The 19,468-nt window shown below is 33.7% G+C and overlaps 1 protein-coding gene across 4 annotated transcripts in view; it reads left to right on the plus strand.

Moving 5' to 3' along the window:
• The window catches only part of LOC106461410 (neogenin-like), a 162,221-nt gene that overhangs the window by 119,345 nt on the left and 23,408 nt on the right, over positions 1–19,468 (plus strand). For 3 of the 4 annotated variants that reach the window (XM_022388368.1, XM_022388366.1, XM_022388365.1), the window contains exons 4-13: positions 495–779; positions 1,270–1,423; positions 2,017–2,159; positions 5,673–5,948; positions 7,442–7,661; positions 9,671–9,825; positions 15,873–16,160; positions 17,355–17,404; positions 18,006–18,150; positions 18,848–18,958. In XM_022388368.1, the coding sequence (XP_022244076.1) occupies positions 495–779; positions 1,270–1,423; positions 2,017–2,159; positions 5,673–5,948; positions 7,442–7,661; positions 9,671–9,825; positions 15,873–16,160; positions 17,355–17,404; positions 18,006–18,150; positions 18,848–18,958 (1,827 nt within the window). The remainder of the gene's footprint in view (positions 1–494; positions 780–1,269; positions 1,424–2,016; positions 2,160–5,672; positions 5,949–7,441; positions 7,662–9,670; positions 9,826–15,872; positions 16,161–17,354; positions 17,405–18,005; positions 18,151–18,847; positions 18,959–19,468) is intronic. The other variant, XM_022388367.1, reaches the window with a different exon arrangement.

The raw sequence follows: 19,468 nt of genomic DNA on the forward strand, positions 1-19,468 counted from the left end.
GACCACGCTGTAGTATATCTAAAATATTGATATCATAATCTAATCATAGAATCTTATTTTTTGTTTGTTTGTTTATAATGAAACACAAAGTTACACGATATGTTATCTGTTGCTGTGTCCATCACGGGTATTGAAACCCAGTTTTAAGTGTTATTAGCCTTTTGACTTACTGCTGCACCAATAGGAGGCTTGTTGTTTTTTAAACATCCTCAGTTATTAGTATTTTTTGTTTCTGAGTCAGTATGTTTACCTTGCTATGAGGTTAATTGTATATAATAATTTTATTTTATGTAACATTTGCCCATTTTTGAAACATTAATTACTTGCCTTTAATTTTTATTCTTAATGAATTGTTTTTATATTTGTGATGAAGGTTTAAATTGGTGTTTTTATCATCAGTGGATTTTTGTTGAATTTCATTTTTACACAGTCTTTGAAAGTTTCATATTCCTCATATTACACACTTTAGTATGTTAAAATTCATATATTTTCAGCTTTGCTCAGGTTTGAAGAGGAGCCGAGAGATGTGGTTGTTTTTCCAGGCCAGACAGCATACTTTCTCTGTACTATCCAGGGAATTCCACCACCCGACATCACCTGGCTCAAAGATGAACAACCACTAGTGTTAGACCTCACACGGATGGTAATCCTCCCTAGTGGGGCTTTGGAGATTGACCTTGTGCAAATTTCAGATGCTGGTACTTACAAATGTAATGCCTCCAATATTGATAAGTTCCGAGTCAGTTCAGGAGGAACGTTAACATTAAGTTTAGATTATGGTGAGTAAGTAACAACTTTTTTGACAATTTTGATTGAGAAATATTTTGAGTGAAGCTAATATAATTGGAAATTAACTAATATGTTAAATTGAATAGTGGTTCGAATTTACTATGCAGCAATTATGACTACGACTAGTTGTTGTTGTTGCATGGTGGCAATTCACACCACTGTTTAGAGTTAACACTAGTAATAATTTATTTTGTAGCAGGTAAATATATTTTTACATTTCTCTTTCAGTTGGTAACAGTACAACCATTTGTAAACATAAAAAATGACCAGATGTGTGTGTGTGTTGTAATTAAAATGTACTATGTAAAGTAAACTGTGTGTGTGTTTTAGAGAAAATTTTGTATTTTTATGGATTGTGGATTCAAGTAAATTTTTTTTTTCAATTTAATGATCCTTAACTGTATTAAGTTTTGTATTTAGTTATCCTTAACTAAATTATGTTTTTTTCAAAAATAGTATAAAATTTTATCACCATATTAGGGGAAGCCAACAAAATAGCATCTCCTCAGTTTATTGCTGCTCCAAAAAGTGTTGTAACCTCAGAGGGCAGTAATGTAACTTTAGACTGTGCAGCCATTGGAAACCCTCGCCCACAGTTAACTTGGTTGAAAGATGGTGTAACTATTGACCTTGCGTAAGCATCAGATCTTTAGATTGAATTTTCTGAAATGTTTCCATCATTATCTTTTTTCTGTACATTATTAAAATTTTCACTAGCTGTTTAATCCAAAATGTGAAAACCTTTGACAATATATCATAAGAAGTAATATCTATATGTTGCAAGAAACTTCAATTAAAATAAGAGGCAGATTACATCTGATCACTGCCGTAAAATACATCTGTATAATCATAGTGCTAATATGATATGTTACTAGATGTCAGTTCAAATATTCAAAATGTAAGTGGCACATGGCACCTGTAATTGCAGTGATTTAAGTTATGTTTATTAGTGTAAGCTGCTTCTACAACTTAGTTTATATTTGTATTTTATGATGTGCTTGAGGGTATTTATGTAATTTTTTTATAATTGAAGCTGTGTTGCTTAATTTGCCTCGGAGTAATATTTGAGATAATTTCTTTGTGTCTTCTACTTGCCAGAACAGAAAGTATCTGTTTTAGCCAGTTTGGTTGAGGTTACCCATTTTTGAACAAATATGTGTGTATTATGGTTTGGAAACTGGGTATTTGTATGTCTGTTCTGACTGAAATAATTTAATCCTCTTAAAGACTCCTGGACAGCCGTTTTAGAACAGTTGGAGTTGGGAGTCTTCAGATTGAGAACATTCGTGAAGAAGACACAGGAACATACATGTGCCGTGCTGAGAACCATGCTGATTCGGAGGATGCAAGTGCAACTGTAGAAGTACAAGGTACACTTTTCAGGCTACGTTGTGAAAGAGTATAGTGCCAGTGTTTTTGTCACTGTGACTTCATTTAATCTGAATCCAACTTAAAGTTTAGAATTTTTGTTTCTTATTATTCATTATTACTGTTATTTTTCATATTTTAATGATTATTAATCTTCACCTTAACACCTTGATTTCTGGCCACATGATACATTAAATTCTGTTTGCACATTTTTTCAGAATTAAGTTATGATTATGATGAACTAGTGTTCCTGCTACTGACTTAGCATTACACACAGAACAGTATTACAGTATTAAAATTTATAAACAGTGCAGCTAAAAATTTCTACATCACTTGCCAAGTATTTTGAGTATGTTGGAAATGAACTCAAACATTGAGTGAAAGGTGTTGTGTTTTTAAATTGAAGTTTACCAATCACTTTAATCAAGCATTTTATCAAGCCAGAATATGAAATTAAACTTCCACTGCAACAAAAGCTATGTTAATTTAGCATGTAATAATAGGTAGGCAAACAATGAGTTATTAGCATAAGGAAGAGTTTTATTGATGGTGGAACATACTACATGTTTTGACAAAACATTGGTTTGTCTGTATTCAAGTATGATCTGTACTAAGCAACACAAGATTTACATATAGTTACAAAGACAAAAGACACAAGGATTAAATGTGATTGAAATGATGTCAGCAGGTGAAAGAATATAGGTAAAGGTCAAGTGATCAAGTGTATGGGTGGTAAATAGACCTTGCCAAATATGGCTGCTGGTGCTAGGGCCATTATCACATTCTAGTAAGTGATAATTTGTTTTAATGATTTCTATAGTTTCTAAAAAGTCTCTTTCTTTTTTTAGTCTTGGGTTGATGTAGGAGAAAATTTTGATTTCAAAGTATTTTGTGACCTTTTCAAATTGATGATATGTTAAAGCAGATGTCTGAAAATCACCTCTAGGCAAAGTTCTGAAGGTTTTGTTCAACCTCACTGTCAGTATAGAGAGGTTAAATTTAGAGAAGGAAGATGAAGCTCATTTTATGACACTAGTCCATATTATTTATGACATTTTGCTTTATGAAACCAAGTCAGTTGAGAAACAAGAAGAGCTACATAGTCACACTGTAAACCTCATTACAAATATGCTTTATTCAAGTTATGAAGAATTCCTCACACCACTGACAGATATCCCTGGTGGAAAAAGTGAGAAAGATATTCGCTTTAACATATCATCAATTTGAAATAGTTCACAAAATACTTTGGGATGAAATTCTTCCTCTTACACCAACCCAAAACTAAAAAAAGAAAGAGATTGTTTAGAAACTCTAGAAATCATCAAAGCAAACAATCTCTCACTAAACTGTGATAATAACCTTAGCAACATCAGCCATATTTGGCAAGATCTATTCACTGCTCGTATACTTGATCAGGCATGATCTTTACCTGCTAACATCATTTCCATCACATTTAATAGTTGTGTCTTTTATCTTTGAAACTATATATAAACCGTGTATTTCTTAGTACAGATCATCCCTGAACAAGACAGACCAATGTTTTATCAAAACATGTAGTTTGTTCCACCATCAACAAAACTCTTCCTTATGCTTATAAATCATTGTTTGCCTACTTATTATTATATTATCATAATGTACTTCCTTACTCAAGTAATTTAACGTGTATTTAGCCCAAGCTAACACTCCAATAGAACTCAACATGAAAGTCTTAACCATGATCAAAATATGCATGTATACATTTTTCCCAAACTTTATTTGAGGTACATTAACTATTTGTTATGCTAACTTGTTTTTGCACCATTACAGTGAGAAAACTACAAAGCATTAGATCTAGCAGGTAAAAAGCTTTATAGACATTGGATGACTGTGGTATTTTGAATATGCTAACTTTTTGAGTACTACTTATTTATTTAGAATTTCATTGTTTGGAGGAACCGACCATCAAGTAAAAGTAGTCTTAGTTATAGGTCTGCTGGGATTATGTCTGGGTAAAAAGTAATTCATTAATGGAAGTGCATATGATCATCCACCCAGTGTTTATTCAACTGGAGTATTTTGCCAAATAGCTTCATAATCCACATAGCTTCTGTTCTTTCAATATCCTGCAGTAATATACAATGGATTTATGATATATTAAATTTGCTCCATGTGTAATATTCATAAGAACAAATTCACAACAGTTCAGTAACTTATCTTTGTTTTTTGATGATATATGAAGGGTGTTATTCTATTTTGTAAAATAACATAATGGTTCCTTAATTTGTATTTATTTTTGTGTTGTTGTCTTTTCTGATGGTATGTGAAGGACGTTATTCTGTTATGTTTTTCATTATGACCTTAATTCCAACTAGTTTGGGGTTGGGCTGTATTTTTGTAATCCACGCATTTTTACACCTGGGTGGCTGGCCCAGTCAGCAACCATATAGGATGAACACGTTCAGCAGCAGGGATCCAAACTCACAACCCTCAGTTTGTGAGTCGAGCACGTTAACCACACAGACCCTATCCTGTTTGGTATAATGATTTAATGTGTTAATTGATACAGTGTTTGCAAGAGTTCAGGAAACTAAACTATGATTCAGACAACAAATATGCATATATTCTTTTATTTATATATTTTTGTATGATTTTTTCATACCCTTTTATAACGACTTTATAAGAAAAACTTAAGCAACTTTGAAGATCTATTACACAGTCCATTGTATATATGGAATATTTGTGCAAAATATGCTGAAACTATCAAACCTTAATTTTTTTCGGCTACTGATTGATATATGAAGTAGTGCCTTATGATAAACTTTAAAAGACTCAATTGTTCATACAAACAATGTAGTAAAGATATAAAAACTTGTTTTATACACATCATCTTTTAGAATTTCTAGAAAAGTATTCTTATTGGCCATATAAAAATATTCTAAAGTTAAGAAATCCTATTGTAGCAACAGGAATATTTTTAATGTTTTGTTCAAAATAAAACAGCAAAGAATAAAGGAGCTAGGTATATTCAGTTATGCAATGCAATTGCTGTATGTGATTAAACACTTTTTTTTTTTCATTGGTAGTGGTAAGTAAATAATCTGGAAAAATAGTAATTTTTTATGCAGAGAAAACTTGGATTGTTTTTATACTCAATCCTATCTACAACTACCTCTGATATATTAAGATCATGCATGTTTGTGATTGAAAATATGTTTTTAACTATCTCAGATGCAAAAATGAACATAGTTAGAAAGCTGCAATTTAGGTATAATAGAAGAACATTAGAAATCTACCATCATCATCAGATGCACTTTTACAGATCAGTTTACTAATTTCAAACAAGTATGAACACAGGTATGATAATTAAGTTACTAGCTTGCTTGCATACCTAAAAGTTATTTATTCACACAAATCTATTAACCTTCAATACACATCTGGAAACTTTACTGTATCATGATCATCTGACTGTGATATTTTCAGTAACAATGCCAATACTCATCCCTATAAATAAACTCCTTTCACATTTTCATTACCAGTTCCACCTCGCTTTGTGAAATATCCAGATAACAAATATGCTTATGAGAAGGAAGATATTGAGTTTGAATGTGAAATCTATGGAAAACCAGAGCCCACTGTTCATTGGATTAAAAATGGTGATGCCATTATTCAAAGTGAATACTTTCAAATTGTTAATGGGTACAATCTGCGTATTCTTGGGCTTGTGAGATCTGATATGGGACTGTATCAGTGCATTGGTACAAATCCAGCTGGAAATGTCCAGGCATCTGCCCAATTAATCATTTTAAACCCAGGTAAAGCCTTTTAACTTTTTGTTGTTTTATATTAGTGAAGTTTTTGTTTTTAAACCAGTGTAGAAAACAGCTAATAGCCTGTGGTTGATTTTCTTTTTTTACAGATAGCATGTGAAACTATTATTTTATGTGAAATGTTTTATTTTATGCTGCTATTAAGTAAGTATGACTGAGATGTTGTACAGAGAAGTATGAAAGTATAAAACCTTTTGTATCAGTACAATTAATTAATTAAGTTTGAAATCTGACGACAAGTAATGTTTTATAGAGTAACAAATACTTTGGAATGATGCACAAGTTATAGGTTTAAAACTTATATTAGACCATATAGTTCAGTCTTTAATAGAGCTGGGTGACTTAATAGATTAATTGATTGCCTTTGAGCATCAATTACATCAAAGTGTCACATAAACTAATCCATTATTCAATCAGTTGATTAATCAAAATTATTGTTGAATTAATTGCCACAAAAATAATCAACTAATCAAAATTAGTTTTTCTGATTGATTGAATATAATTCTGATAGTATCAGTTTTCATGAAAATAATTATATTGTGTCATGTTTAACTTTCCATTATATTATTATGGTAGTCTTGTCTGTTTTCATTGTCCCCACAGACTGTAAAAATATTGAAAATCAACACATTCATGAACTAAAGACTAGTGCTGGGTAATCAGTAGTATTCGCTAATATATTCATTGATGGCCCAAGTAAATGATTACATTTAATTAATTGATGAGTACAGCATTCCTTAAACTATGGTATATAAAAGCAAAACAAAAGTGTTGGTGGCAGATGATGCAGCCAGTTACCTTGCCTCTACTCAGCAGTTCAAGAAGGAACAAAATGTTAAAAAATGTGATCAGAGGCTAGATTGAGTGTATTTGTAAAGTGATACTAATTGTCTGGAACAGTAAGATATTAATATGTTGCATTTATTTGGAATTAGTTGTTGATTTCACTTTATAACATTCACCAAACGGTAGAATAAAGATGTTTGATAACTGTGACTTAGAATTTAATAGCTTATTGTTTATTACAAATACCTGCATAGAAACATTGCAAAGTAAAAAAAATGCATGTAATAATTATGCATGTTTATATGCATTTTATATATGGTGTGACTTATATTTCTTTTTTTTCTTTTTTTTTCCTTCCTTGTAATCTGCATTCCTTATATGTGTGTGTGTGTGTGTGATGACTTTTACTAACTCAACTGTTTTGCTTTGATATCTGTTTCATGCATTCAATATTTAAAACTTTGGCACCTCTGGAAATGTTTTTTCACATAATTTTACTAATTTTTTTCTCTCTGTGTATATGTGTATAAATTTTCGTACTTGATTGTAAAAATATTAATCTTGTGAAAAATATTTCATGATATACATGAATCTGATCTTTTACTCTTTGTGGGATTTTGTAAATTCTGATATGAATAACACTACCTTACCAATGGGGTTTTGTATGATTCATTAACAAAACTAACATGTAGAATCTCCTCGCCCCACAACCCATCCATCTATTACTGTCTCTCATTCAAACAACAAATTAGGAGACCTCCCAAAAAGCAAAGATGTGCCCTCTGCACCACGCCAATTGTCAGCAGTTATTGTATCCACCCGTTTCATCACCCTTTCTTGGCAGGAGCCAGTTAGGACAAATGGTATCATCTTTGCATACTCCGTGTATTATAGAGAGGATTCATCCACAAGGTGAGATAAATTAATAACTTGAGCAGAAAGAAAACTTTTTTTTCTCATCCTACCTTTGGTAATGATTTTAATTACAGTACTATATATATAATGTCCTTTGTTTATTTAATTACATGTTAGTATAAGCTAAGGAAAGACAAGCTTAACATTTAATAAGTTTAACTATTACAGATATGTTGTTCTGGCCCTGATAGCTTGACATATACATTTGTAGCTTCCTTCAAGTATATGCTCTTGTCAATATTATTGAAGATAAATGTTGCTCTTAAACTTACAAAGTGTTTAAATACAGAAAAAATTTAATATTAAAAGAGTTTGTGTTTTAATTGTGCAGTATTTGTAGATATGTTTTTAATACTAAGATATATGTGTTTGTGAAAATAGTTTGTTTAAAGTTTTAGACACAATTGAAAATTACATTGACATTCTTCACAATAAGAAAGCCTTTGGGTAAATATGCAATTTTTTGTTGTGTTGTAGAAATATTATAGCATGAGGTTCTGAATTATTAGAGGGGCTAGACCAGTGTTTCACAACTATATAAAGTTATTTTTGATTAGATTAACAGCTTTAACAGAAACTTGAGAGTTTGTTAAAAAATAGAAGGGTGTTGGAACTTTTTCCATGATATATATTTTTTAGAAGGTTCTTTTGAGTGTTTAAGTGTAAAATCTTCCAAAATTTTGGTCATTTTTTCAAATTAACAGCTTAAAACATGTCATTATAATATGCCTCTTATAGTAGTGTTTGGAAAGCTGCATGTTTTATTTGACTCCATATGGTGAACAGCAAAAACCGTAATTTAATGAACATCTTTCACCCAATTTGGTAGTTTACTACATTTCATAATTTGCTAAATAGTTTCAATTAGATTTATCCAATATAAATAGTATTACAAGTCAATTAAATAGTTTAATATATTACACTAGTTACAGCCACAATACAAAAGAAAGCACAGGAATCAAAAGTATATTAGTCAAAGTGCAAAAAATATATATATAATCTTAGCACTTTGTTTAAAAGATAAACCTTCCTTCTTCAAGGGTGAATTGGAAATAAACCAGCTATATGGCCTAATGTTGGGGAATGAAGCAACTTGATATATGAACTACTAATATTTTGAAGCAGAAGGCAGTAACATGCTTTTAACCTGCACAATTGCAAAGGGAAAAGAAGTAGATTAAAAGGGAAATTTTTATCTTTCTTAATTAAATAATGGTACCCATTACACTGACAAGATGTATCCACATATAAGGCTTGCCATTGGGTTCGTAACAAATTTGATTCAATGTATAGTCATAATATAATGCACAGCATGTTGGATCAATTTGTGATGGCCTTGTATATCTGCAGCCAACAGTATCATGACATATCACCCAATTCAACGTATAGTCAAACTTGTACAACACGTTGAGTCATTAAGTTATGACACTGCTGGCTACTAATCTACAAGGCCAGAACACATTGATTCATTGCATAGTTTAAGTATTGACTTGCATCATCTGATTGAAAGCTATGTTATGATTGGCTTATTTGGTTGTTCATTGGGTCAGTGTATTGTGCGCTTTATATCTTGAAGTTTCCTTGAAGTTCTTGTTAATATAATGGGAGCATCATTACAGGTTTGGAGACAGATATTGTTCTTGAAATATTAATAATTTGTAAAATGTGTTGAAAGCAAGAAAAGTGAAATATTGCTTGGAAAAAAAAATTATTGCTTTCAAGCATTTTGTAATCCAAGGTTACCTAAAAATTATATGAAATGTCACCTATTAATACAATGCAGTTTTTATTACACATAAACTCTCAGTAATAATTAAAATAGACTTAAAACTAATGTAAAGATACTTAATGGAAAGTATGACACTAAATAATTCTATATATTTTTTCTTGATGAAGCTCAGTTGTGGCTCCATAGTGTTATTTCTTTTCCATAAAAAAAAAGAATGAAAAATTAGGAAAAAACATTTTTTTATATAGTTTTAGCTAACTTGTCATTTTGCTGCTAGGGAACGAGTTCTGAATACTACACGACCAAGACTAGAGGATGTGAGTGTGCAAGGACTTCGCCCTTCAACCCGTTACATTATACGCGTTGTGGCCTACAATCAACATGGGCCTGGTGAAAGTTCAGAGGAAATCACAGTACAGACTCACCCAGAAGGTAAAATATATTTGCATGACAAATAAAGACAAGAAGCTTTGATTTCTCACATAATCAAATGAAGTGTTATTTAAAAACATCTTCATCTATTGACATTTAATATTCTGTGAATTAGTCAACATTTTGTGGTGACAAATTCAAAAGTCATAACTTCCAACCATGTTTAAAAAAAGAAAACAATTATTTATTAAAAGAGTATACATATTGTCTAAGCTGCAATTGTTGCAGTATCTGCAGGCATGTTTTTTTTTTAACACTAAAGCACATTTATGGGAGAAAAATGGTTTGTTTGAACTTTTAGAACAGAGAACAGTTTTCCATTGCAATTAGACACAATTTATTAGAAAATACTCGTATTGAAGTAGTATTCTTAACCTAAATTCCATTAGTTTCAAATGAAAAAAAAAATATTTGACTGTGAATTATTATGTTTTTTGCTTTCAAAATGTACTTAACCAAATGGAAAATATTTTAAGCATTCTCTAATCTTGTGACCTTCCTACTTCACACACACAAGAAAAAGAAAACGTTAATACATGTCATATATGTGCTTTCCAAAAAAAAATGTAACAGTTAACATAAATAATAAGGTATAATAAAATTGTGTAATTCCTTGCATTAGGAGTTTTTGTTTTTTGTTTATCTACCATAAATATCAATATCGTTTTTTTTCTGATAAAAATGTAAACAAAATTTCAGTAATAATAGAATTATAAAGTAAGTATTTTTAATAGTTCTTTCTCTGTCTTTCTCTGTCTACACCCCAGTGGCTCAGCAATAAGTCTGAAGGCTTATAATGCTAAAAACAGAGTTTTGTTACCTGTGTTGGGCACAACACAGATAGCCCTTTGTGTTAGCATTGTGCTTCATGACATACAAACTCTATCTCTGTCCATGTGCATATTCTATCATTTAATGTGTGAACCATGGCTTATTTTGATTACTTTCTTTATAAATGTAAAAAATGGAAGCTTTTAGACCCTTATTAACATTTAGTATTTAAAATGGGTATCAGATAAACCATCTGGGTGATCTTTCTCAGTAATAATACCATTGTCTGTTGTATTCATTATACTAGTGTGAAATGATAGGTAAGGTATAGAAACTAAACACAACTGAAAGATTATTGTTGTAATGAATTTGTAGTTTATACTTCCGAAACTGTGCTATCTTGACCTTGATTTGCCCTCTAAGCATTGCTAAAATTTCCAACAATGCACCAGTCTTTTATACTCCTTCATTTTTGTACCATTGCAGCAACATGTGCTGATTGTGTGACTACCCTCCATTAATCATACTGTGCCACCTATACTAGTTCAGGTAGCTCCCTCTACCATTACACAGTGTATAGACGTGTGTTTACTTTGTTCTTTCTGTGACTCCCGCTAGTTCGTTTGTGGTTACTTACCAGTTTCAACTTAATGTTTTGAATTTAGAGTTTGCTTTCAACTTTCAGTTACTTTTGTTTTCTACAGTTTTCTTTTTTTTTTTTTGAAGCAGGATTTGATTTATGACCTTGAAGTTTTACTTTGGTGGATGAGAATGTTCCTGCTAATATTGAAGACAGTAGTGTCACTAGTCCCCAGTATAGCAGGTTGGCGATGTCTGCTGAGGAATTTCAAGCTTTCATTTGCAGGGAGTTGGACACTTTTACTAGATATTCAGTTCATTCTCCTTTCCTCAGGAACATTCCTCTGAGGAAGACTTTCATCCTGGATGAAGACAATTTAGACTCTTTTTCCTGGCCCTGGTTTTTTTTGGGTTCGATTCCTAAAAATTAGATCCATTTTAATTGGTCCCAGTTTTCTTGGATTCGCCTTGCTTTGATCACCCTTATACGTATTCATTCCTCTGTACAATTGTTGTCTCAAGCTTTCTACCAGTCAACTTATCAATTTTCTGCTGAGCTCAGGAACCTCTTGTGGTCTACCATGGTCTGTTTGTCAGCTTTGGCACTGTGTCTCAACACCTGGTTATTATTTTCTTGGGATTTGTTGGACAGGGATGCATTACTTGTGGGGGTGCATCTTCCCATTTCTTCTTTGTGAGATATTCGTAAGGCCCAGTTTTTGAAGTTGTCATGAGTCTTTGTAGCCCATGGTCAAAGTAGCAAGGCTACATTCCTCCTTGTCATCCCTGGCCTCTCGTTTGTCTTGCCCTGCTGTTACTGCCCAGTCTTCTCCTGTCCAGGCCCCCATGCCCCTTATTCCTCTCCCCCGTCCTTTAACCTACTCCAAGCTTTTCCATCTTTACCCTCATTCTTCCCATTCCTACAGAAGTCAGCATTATAGGTGACAGGATGTCCTTTCAAGGACTGATGGGGCCAGGTTGCAACGATTTTCAACCATTCGGAGACCCTTCATGACAGATCCATGGGTTTTACAGGTTCTGTTGGAGGGTCTTTGCCTTCAGTTCTGGTCCTCTTCCCCCCAATCCTCTTTCCCAATTTCCTTTCCTCTTCTTTGGGATCGTACCTTGTCCAATTATCTCACAAAGTCAGTTTGAGACCTTCTACACAAAGGAGCTATCAAACGTGTGATGTCCCCTCCTCTGGGATTTTACTCGTATCTGCTTGTTGTTCCCAGAAAGATGGAAGATTGGAGATCCATCATCGATGTGTCCCAGCTGAATACCTTTTTGGAAACACCCTGCTTCACTATGGAGTCCTACCTCCCTTCGGTGGGTTTTTTTCCCCGGGACTTTGGATGACCAAGTTCAATGTGACTGATACTTATTTTCATATTTCCATTGCACTGGAGTCACATCGTTATCTTTGGTTTGTCCATGGGGATTGTGTCTTTCAGTTCCATGTACTACTGTCTGGTCTTGCTTCAGCACCTTATGTGTTATGTCAAGTAGTCTGCTCTTTTGCTCATCATCTTCACTCGTCGGGTCTTTGGATGACTGGCTACTGCTTGCCTCTTCCCAGGCCCAATCTGTCACTCACAACTGCTTACTTCTTTGTGAGTCTGCTCGGGTGGGTTTTCATCAAGTTGAAGAAGTATTTTCTGACCACCACACAATAGCTTATTCATTTGGTTCTCTTCAATTCCCATCTCAGTTAGGCCCAGCCTTCTCTACTTTGACTCAGGGATATGGAGCAGGCAGTAGCAAAGGCCCTATCTTATCCTTCTCTTACTGCTCGGGAGGTTTTGTCTTTTTTGGGGATGCAAGCTTCCTTATAATCTCAAACTTCCTTGGGTTGAACGCACATGCTTTCCCTTCAGCTGACGCTTCTCGACCAGTGGAACTTCTCCTATGAACCTGTAGACCATCCTATCACCCTCTCCCTAGGGATCAGGGCCGACCTTGTTTGTTGGCCTGACAGGGAACTGACCACAGTGGGGGTTCCCATTTCTAATTTTAACCTGACTCTCATCTGTTCACAGATGCTTCCTTGGTAGGTTGGAGGGCTTCCCTAGACTCTCCGGAGATTTTGGGTCAGTGGTCAATCAACGAGGCTACTTTCCATATCAACCTCCTAAAACTTTTGGCAGTTTGTCAGGTTCTGAATCATTTCCTCCCATTCCTGCGGAGGCGGGTTGTTCTGGTTCATTCCAACAACTCCACTGTCATAAGCTATATCACCAGACAAGGGGGCACCAAGTTCAGGTCTGTGTGCCCACAACTATGACATAAAGATCTTAGTGTGTCATGTTTCTGGGATTATGAATCTGGTGGCACACCGCTTGTCCTGTTCCAACCAAGTTCTTCCTACGGAGTAATCCCTTCATTCTCAGGTTTTTCAGTAGGTGTGTTCTTGCCTAGGAACACCACATATAGTTCCATTTGTCATTAACTGGATTGCCAAACGTCTTTCCTTTTGATCTCCTGTATCACACCTCTCAACTCTGGGGGTGGATACATTCAGTCAAGGTTGGAGGGGCCTTCACCTATATGCTCAACCTCCAAGTAGACTCATCTCCAGTGTTGTTTCCCTCATCCAGACCACTCCTTGTCGTGTTCTGCTGGTTTTTCCATATTGGTCAGCTCAGACATGGTTCTCTCTGCTCTTGCCCTTATTGGAGCAACATCCTTATCTTCATCCCAGTTGCCTCATGCGTGGCTTTTATCTGGTCCATCACCTCAGCTCAACCCTTGTGTAGTGGCTTTACTTACCTGTACTATTTGGCCTTCCTCTTTGTCTATGTACCAGGAGCGTTGGTCTATCTTCAGACAGTGGTCGATTCTTCATGACTTCCATCATTCTGTTCCTTATCTGTCCCAGTTCTTTACCTGGTTATTTGATCAAGGTTTGTTCGTGTCCACTGTTGCTAGTTCTTGGGCTGCCCTGTCCAACACCTTTTGTTTCTTCCATTTTTGTAAATCCTTCTCCTCCCCTATTATTTGGCTCCTTTTCTGTTCCTTTCATCTAGTTCATCCTCCCCATCCTCTTGTGCTTCCAAATTGGAATATCAATATGGTTCTTCATGCCCTGTCAGGTCCTCCTTTTGAACCCATTGTTACATGTTTTTTGTATCATCTTACTCTATTTAATTCTCCTCCTGGCTTGTGGTCATCATTGTTCTGTTCTTTACCATTCCTCTTATGTTCTCCTTTATCCAGATTGTGCCTTCCTTCCTAAGACATCTGCTGCCCATGAAGGTTGTTTAGCTTTTATCTCCTATTTCCCACATATACTCTCATTCAGATCTGGATTGTCTTTTCTGTCCCATTCGTTCCCTGCATTGTTATGTGTCTTGTAATGACTCTCTTTGTGGTTCCCCTTCTTGCCTTTTTATTCCATGGAATCCCTCTGTTTCCTGTGATATATCTCCTATTACCCTTACTGTCTTTGTTTGTAAATTCATGTGACATGGAAGGTCGATGGCTTCACAATGTTTATCTGCACCAAATATGTCATTTAACTATGTCTTTAGCTGCTAGGATCCACTGTCCTTTGGAGGAGATTATTTGGGAATTTTTTGGACAACTCCCAATGCATTCATAGAACATTATCTGCACAACCTGGCTGTTGTTGGGTATTGTCTTCATCCTGTTTGCCTTTGACTGGGTTAAGTTGACATAATATTACTCCTTTTTATTTTATTCTGTTGCTTTCTATTGTATTTTGAGGATCCCACCTAGTGGCATGTGTTGCCTGGGCAGGTTATGCAGATTTTTCTATCTTAGCACTAAATATGTATACTTTTATAATACCCATTGTGAAGATGGGGGTGTTTCTGTAAGACCACTGGTCACTTATCTGGTGATATGTCTATATATATTTTTTATCACTATATATATATATCCTGGACTGTCACTTATTAATTTTTTGAGTAAAGCAAATAGGGATTTTTATTCATCCCTACTGACCCCGTGATTCTTACAATCAGGGTCTTTCTGATTTTCAAAATAGGAAAATACAGATGCCCATTACACTGTCTTCAGTGTGTAGTTCCTCTAGACTCCCCAATGCATATTCCCCCTTTTTTCTTTTTGTGGAGCACGTGAGTCCTTGCCACTACTGGTTCCCAGTCACTGGAGTGGTGGACCATGGAAGTTTCTTCAGGAGCGAGGTTTGTATGATTAACCAAATCAAAATTCATTGCTCTTATGTACAAACTCAGTGAGAAGAGGGCTATCGTTATTTTATTTAATATTAGGCAATACCATACTCTTCTCAATCCAAGGCACTTCTCCTGTGTAACTTTGCCCAGGATGATTGCATTTGTTGATTATGACATAAATTTCTTATGCAAGGTGCTTCCACTGGATGTTTGCTGCCTAGATTGACCACACATGACACACTGAATAATTGTCGAAAGTGAGGATTGTGCTGGAATTATAGATGGAGCTGCCTGTGCTAGTATAGGTGGTGCTGTATGATTGGTGGAGGGTAGTCACATGATCAGCACATGTTGCTGCAATGGTGCAAAAATGAAGAGGTATAAAAGACTGGTGTGCTGTTGGAAATTTTAGCAATGCTTAGAGGGCAAATCAAGATAGAGATAACTTTGGGTTAGAGGAGATAAGTACCTATCAGAAATACATTTTCAGTGTTAGAAAATGTTAACTTTTAAAAGAAATTTCATTTTTTTATATAGTTCATGTTCCAAGCCCAGCACGAAACCTTCGAGCTTTTCCTGAGTCACCAACATCTCTCTTCGTTCAGTGGGATCAACCAAAAAAATATAATGGCCCAGTTCAGAAGTACAAGTTATATTACATGAAAGTAGGTACTTCAGAAGAACATGAAATTACCACAAGTGAAACAAACTATCTGTTAAAATCACTTGAAAAATTTACAGAGTACAGTTTTTGGGTTGTGGCATTTAATCAGAATGGGCCTGGAATGAGCACAGAAGAAGTAACAGCAAGGACTTATTCAGATAGTAAGTATATTTTTTATGTGAGAAGTTAGTAGGAAATGATATTGAAATTTTATACAAATCAAGAACCATTTTATTTAGATTAATCTGTTTAAGGAAATTGTCGTTTATGTATGATCATGAACCCGTGTCACATTATTTATAAGTCCTATTGTTTGAACCAACTAAAGTGTAGTGGGCAGTGCTCGAAGTGTAGAATAATGCGGGGGGTATGTGTACCCCCACTTCTGAATTGCCAACTTCGAGCACTGGTAGTGGGTATATGTAAACATTGAATATACCTATCAACTCATGATTGTCTACATATTTTAAGTCTAAATCTTTTATCTTGTCATTTTACTGGCTTTTGTGATTCCATGTATTAACTGTATAATTAAGTGTATGAAAATCAGTGGATTAAATCCATTAAACATAGTTATCATTTATTTATCACTTATTGTAAGTTCTGGAAACTAAAAATTGATTTCTTAATTTAGACTGTCAACTTAGTTTAGTCAACCATAGGTGTGTCATATAACTAATTATGTTGTTATATGAGCTCTATGGTAACATATTTTCTGAGATGAAATAGTATTATAACATAGAGGAAAAAAGAAACAGATTCAAATACTTACTTGTATTTCATAATTTGACTTGACTAACAAAGTTTTGGTGTAACACAAACCATAGAATTTGAACAAAAGGCATAACTACTCTTCAACTATTTAACCAGTTTCTCAAATTTGTTTTGTATCATCTCACTCGGTCTTATATGTTTACATTAAGAATGATTGTGAATACTTTCACTTGAAAGTTTCATGAACTCGTTTCTAATTGGTCTATTAAAATACAAGGTATATATATATATATATATATATATAGGTTCTTATTCTATCATTATATTATTTATACAAGTACTATGCTTACCATATTAAGGTATAATTGATAAATTATAAAATACCTTATTCCTTATTTGTTTGTATGTATTTGCCATATATCTGTGTATATATGTGTTATAGACTTGCTCTATAAACAATGTTCTGTTTTAACACATTTTGATATTAAATCTGAAATGAACAAATTAAGAGAAATGTTGAAATACATTTACTATCTTACATAATTTTAATATAAATGTTAGGCCTTTTGAAGTAAGTATGTATTTGGTCAAAATATCTACTCCATTTTTCATCTATTCCATTCTATTTTTTTTCTATATAGCTCCAGATGATACACCACAAAATGTCACTGTTGAAGCTGCAAGCTCAACGGTGAGTATTTTTTTCTGCATGTGACATTTTTTGTACTTAGATATATATATAAAAGACCCGTTTGATTATAACATAAAGTTATAACTTATAAAAAAGCATATGTGAAGTGTGATACTCTTATCATATTTTCAGCCCCATATAAGATGTTTATTTGTTCAATTACAAAAGGACAGTCCCCAGTCTTAATACATTTTGCTTCACCTTTAAATAAAAAACAAACTATAGTTATTATTGCTTAGTTCTGTTTACTAGATAGATAAGTTTTTAATAATATTGGGTCTTCCATTCAGAATTTGTCACTGGAGTTATGGTAGTAAAGAAATGCTTTTTTACAGTGTTAGCGAGATAAATTTAACGTTTCCTGAATTTTGTCTCTTAAATACAATTGTGCTGTTGAATTTATTTTAATATGTTTTTATTTTAAAAATTTACTGTTACAGTAAGCACAGGAAATATTGTATAGTCATTGTATGAGAGTAATTCCTGAAAACTTGAAAAAGAGGAATGAAACCATATAGATTTGATAAACTCTTCATATTTTGAATAATGACTGATATTTGAACGAATGAGAATATTGAATATTTCTTCCAACTCTAAACAGAGTATTATTGTTCGATGGCAACCCCCTCCTAAAGAATCTCAGAATGGCATTATCACTGGTTACAAAATACGTTACAAGTTGAAGGGTAGCCGTAGGGGAGACACAGTCACCACTGATGGCAATAGACGACTGTATGCTTTAACAAGTAAGTTTCATTGATCCCTGGGTAAGTAAACTTTCTGTTGACGCACCAAACCAGGAAAATGTTACAAAAGATACAGATATATGTTTATTTAAATTTTTACATAAATAATAGTTTAGCATTAAAAGTAGTACATTAATTTTGTATGTTAACAAGACAAGAACTCAAATGTGTGTTTAGTACACGTATATATTATAATCATAATGAATTTGTTTACAGGTTTTGAGTATTATTAATATTGAATACTGTTTTACATCCATGCATTTTACAGGTATTTGATATATTTTAATCCTAACAGCACCTTGTGCAACACATAGACTAAATGGCCAGGTCAGAGACCTCTATAAGGTTCAAACATAGCCATCCCTAATTTAGAATTTCTGGCCAGAGAGAGGACAACCAGTCATTATCATCTGCCTTCTGTGGGGCTACTCTTATCCCATAATTAAAAATGTAGAGCCTATTCAATGGCATACTGTAGCTTGAGTATAAAAAAAATAATTCAGCTTAAAACAGCAGAAAATGATGCTTGTATTTTATGTTAACAAATTTTATTAATTTGTTTGTTTTTTTTACTTTCTATTTCTGAAAAAACAGGAACAATTTTTTTTGAGAACATTGGAATGTGTTTTAATCCTTTCACCTCATGCTCATTGTAGTTTTTAAAATCTTTATGTATAGTTTTATTATTAATTTTTAGGCTTGGAGCGTGGAGCACAATATAGCATTAGGATAGCAGCTCTTTCCATAAATGGCAGTGGTCCAAGTACAGATTGGCTTTCAACAGAAACATTTGAAAATGATTTGAATGGTACATGTGGAAACACATTGTTAATATTTTTATTATTATCACTGAAGTATAATTCTAGAGTGAAAATTAGGCTATATTTTAGTCATTCAGTTTATGATAGAACTAATATATAAAACATAGCTCTCATACAAGTGTCTACAATCAATTTCTAATATTATGTAATATAATTGAATGATTAGAAAGTAATGGTTTAACTTAAAATCATCTGTATTTTGGAACTAATTCAGTGTATAACTAATAAGGTGGTGTTAAAGATTTAAGAACTGTAGTAATGATCTAGGTCAAGTGTAGGTTGCCTAGAGCTGGAAGTGCTTGTGCCTTGATGGATAGAACATCAGTCTCAAGCCACTAGTGTAAGCTGGTGTTCCTGAAGTCAAGCTGCATCCAGGCTAGGTTGATTTCCACCCATTTTACAGTGCTACAACATATTAGTATTGGAATGGGATTAACCTAATCGTATGCCTAGTGTTAGTAAGAATTGTTTTCCATAGAAATTCAAACCACAAATGA

This window comes from Limulus polyphemus, unplaced genomic scaffold (genome assembly GCF_000517525.1).
Source record: "Limulus polyphemus unplaced genomic scaffold, Limulus_polyphemus-2.1.2 Scaffold953, whole genome shotgun sequence".
In the NCBI taxonomy this organism is placed as follows: Eukaryota; Metazoa; Arthropoda; class Merostomata; order Xiphosura; family Limulidae; genus Limulus; species Limulus polyphemus.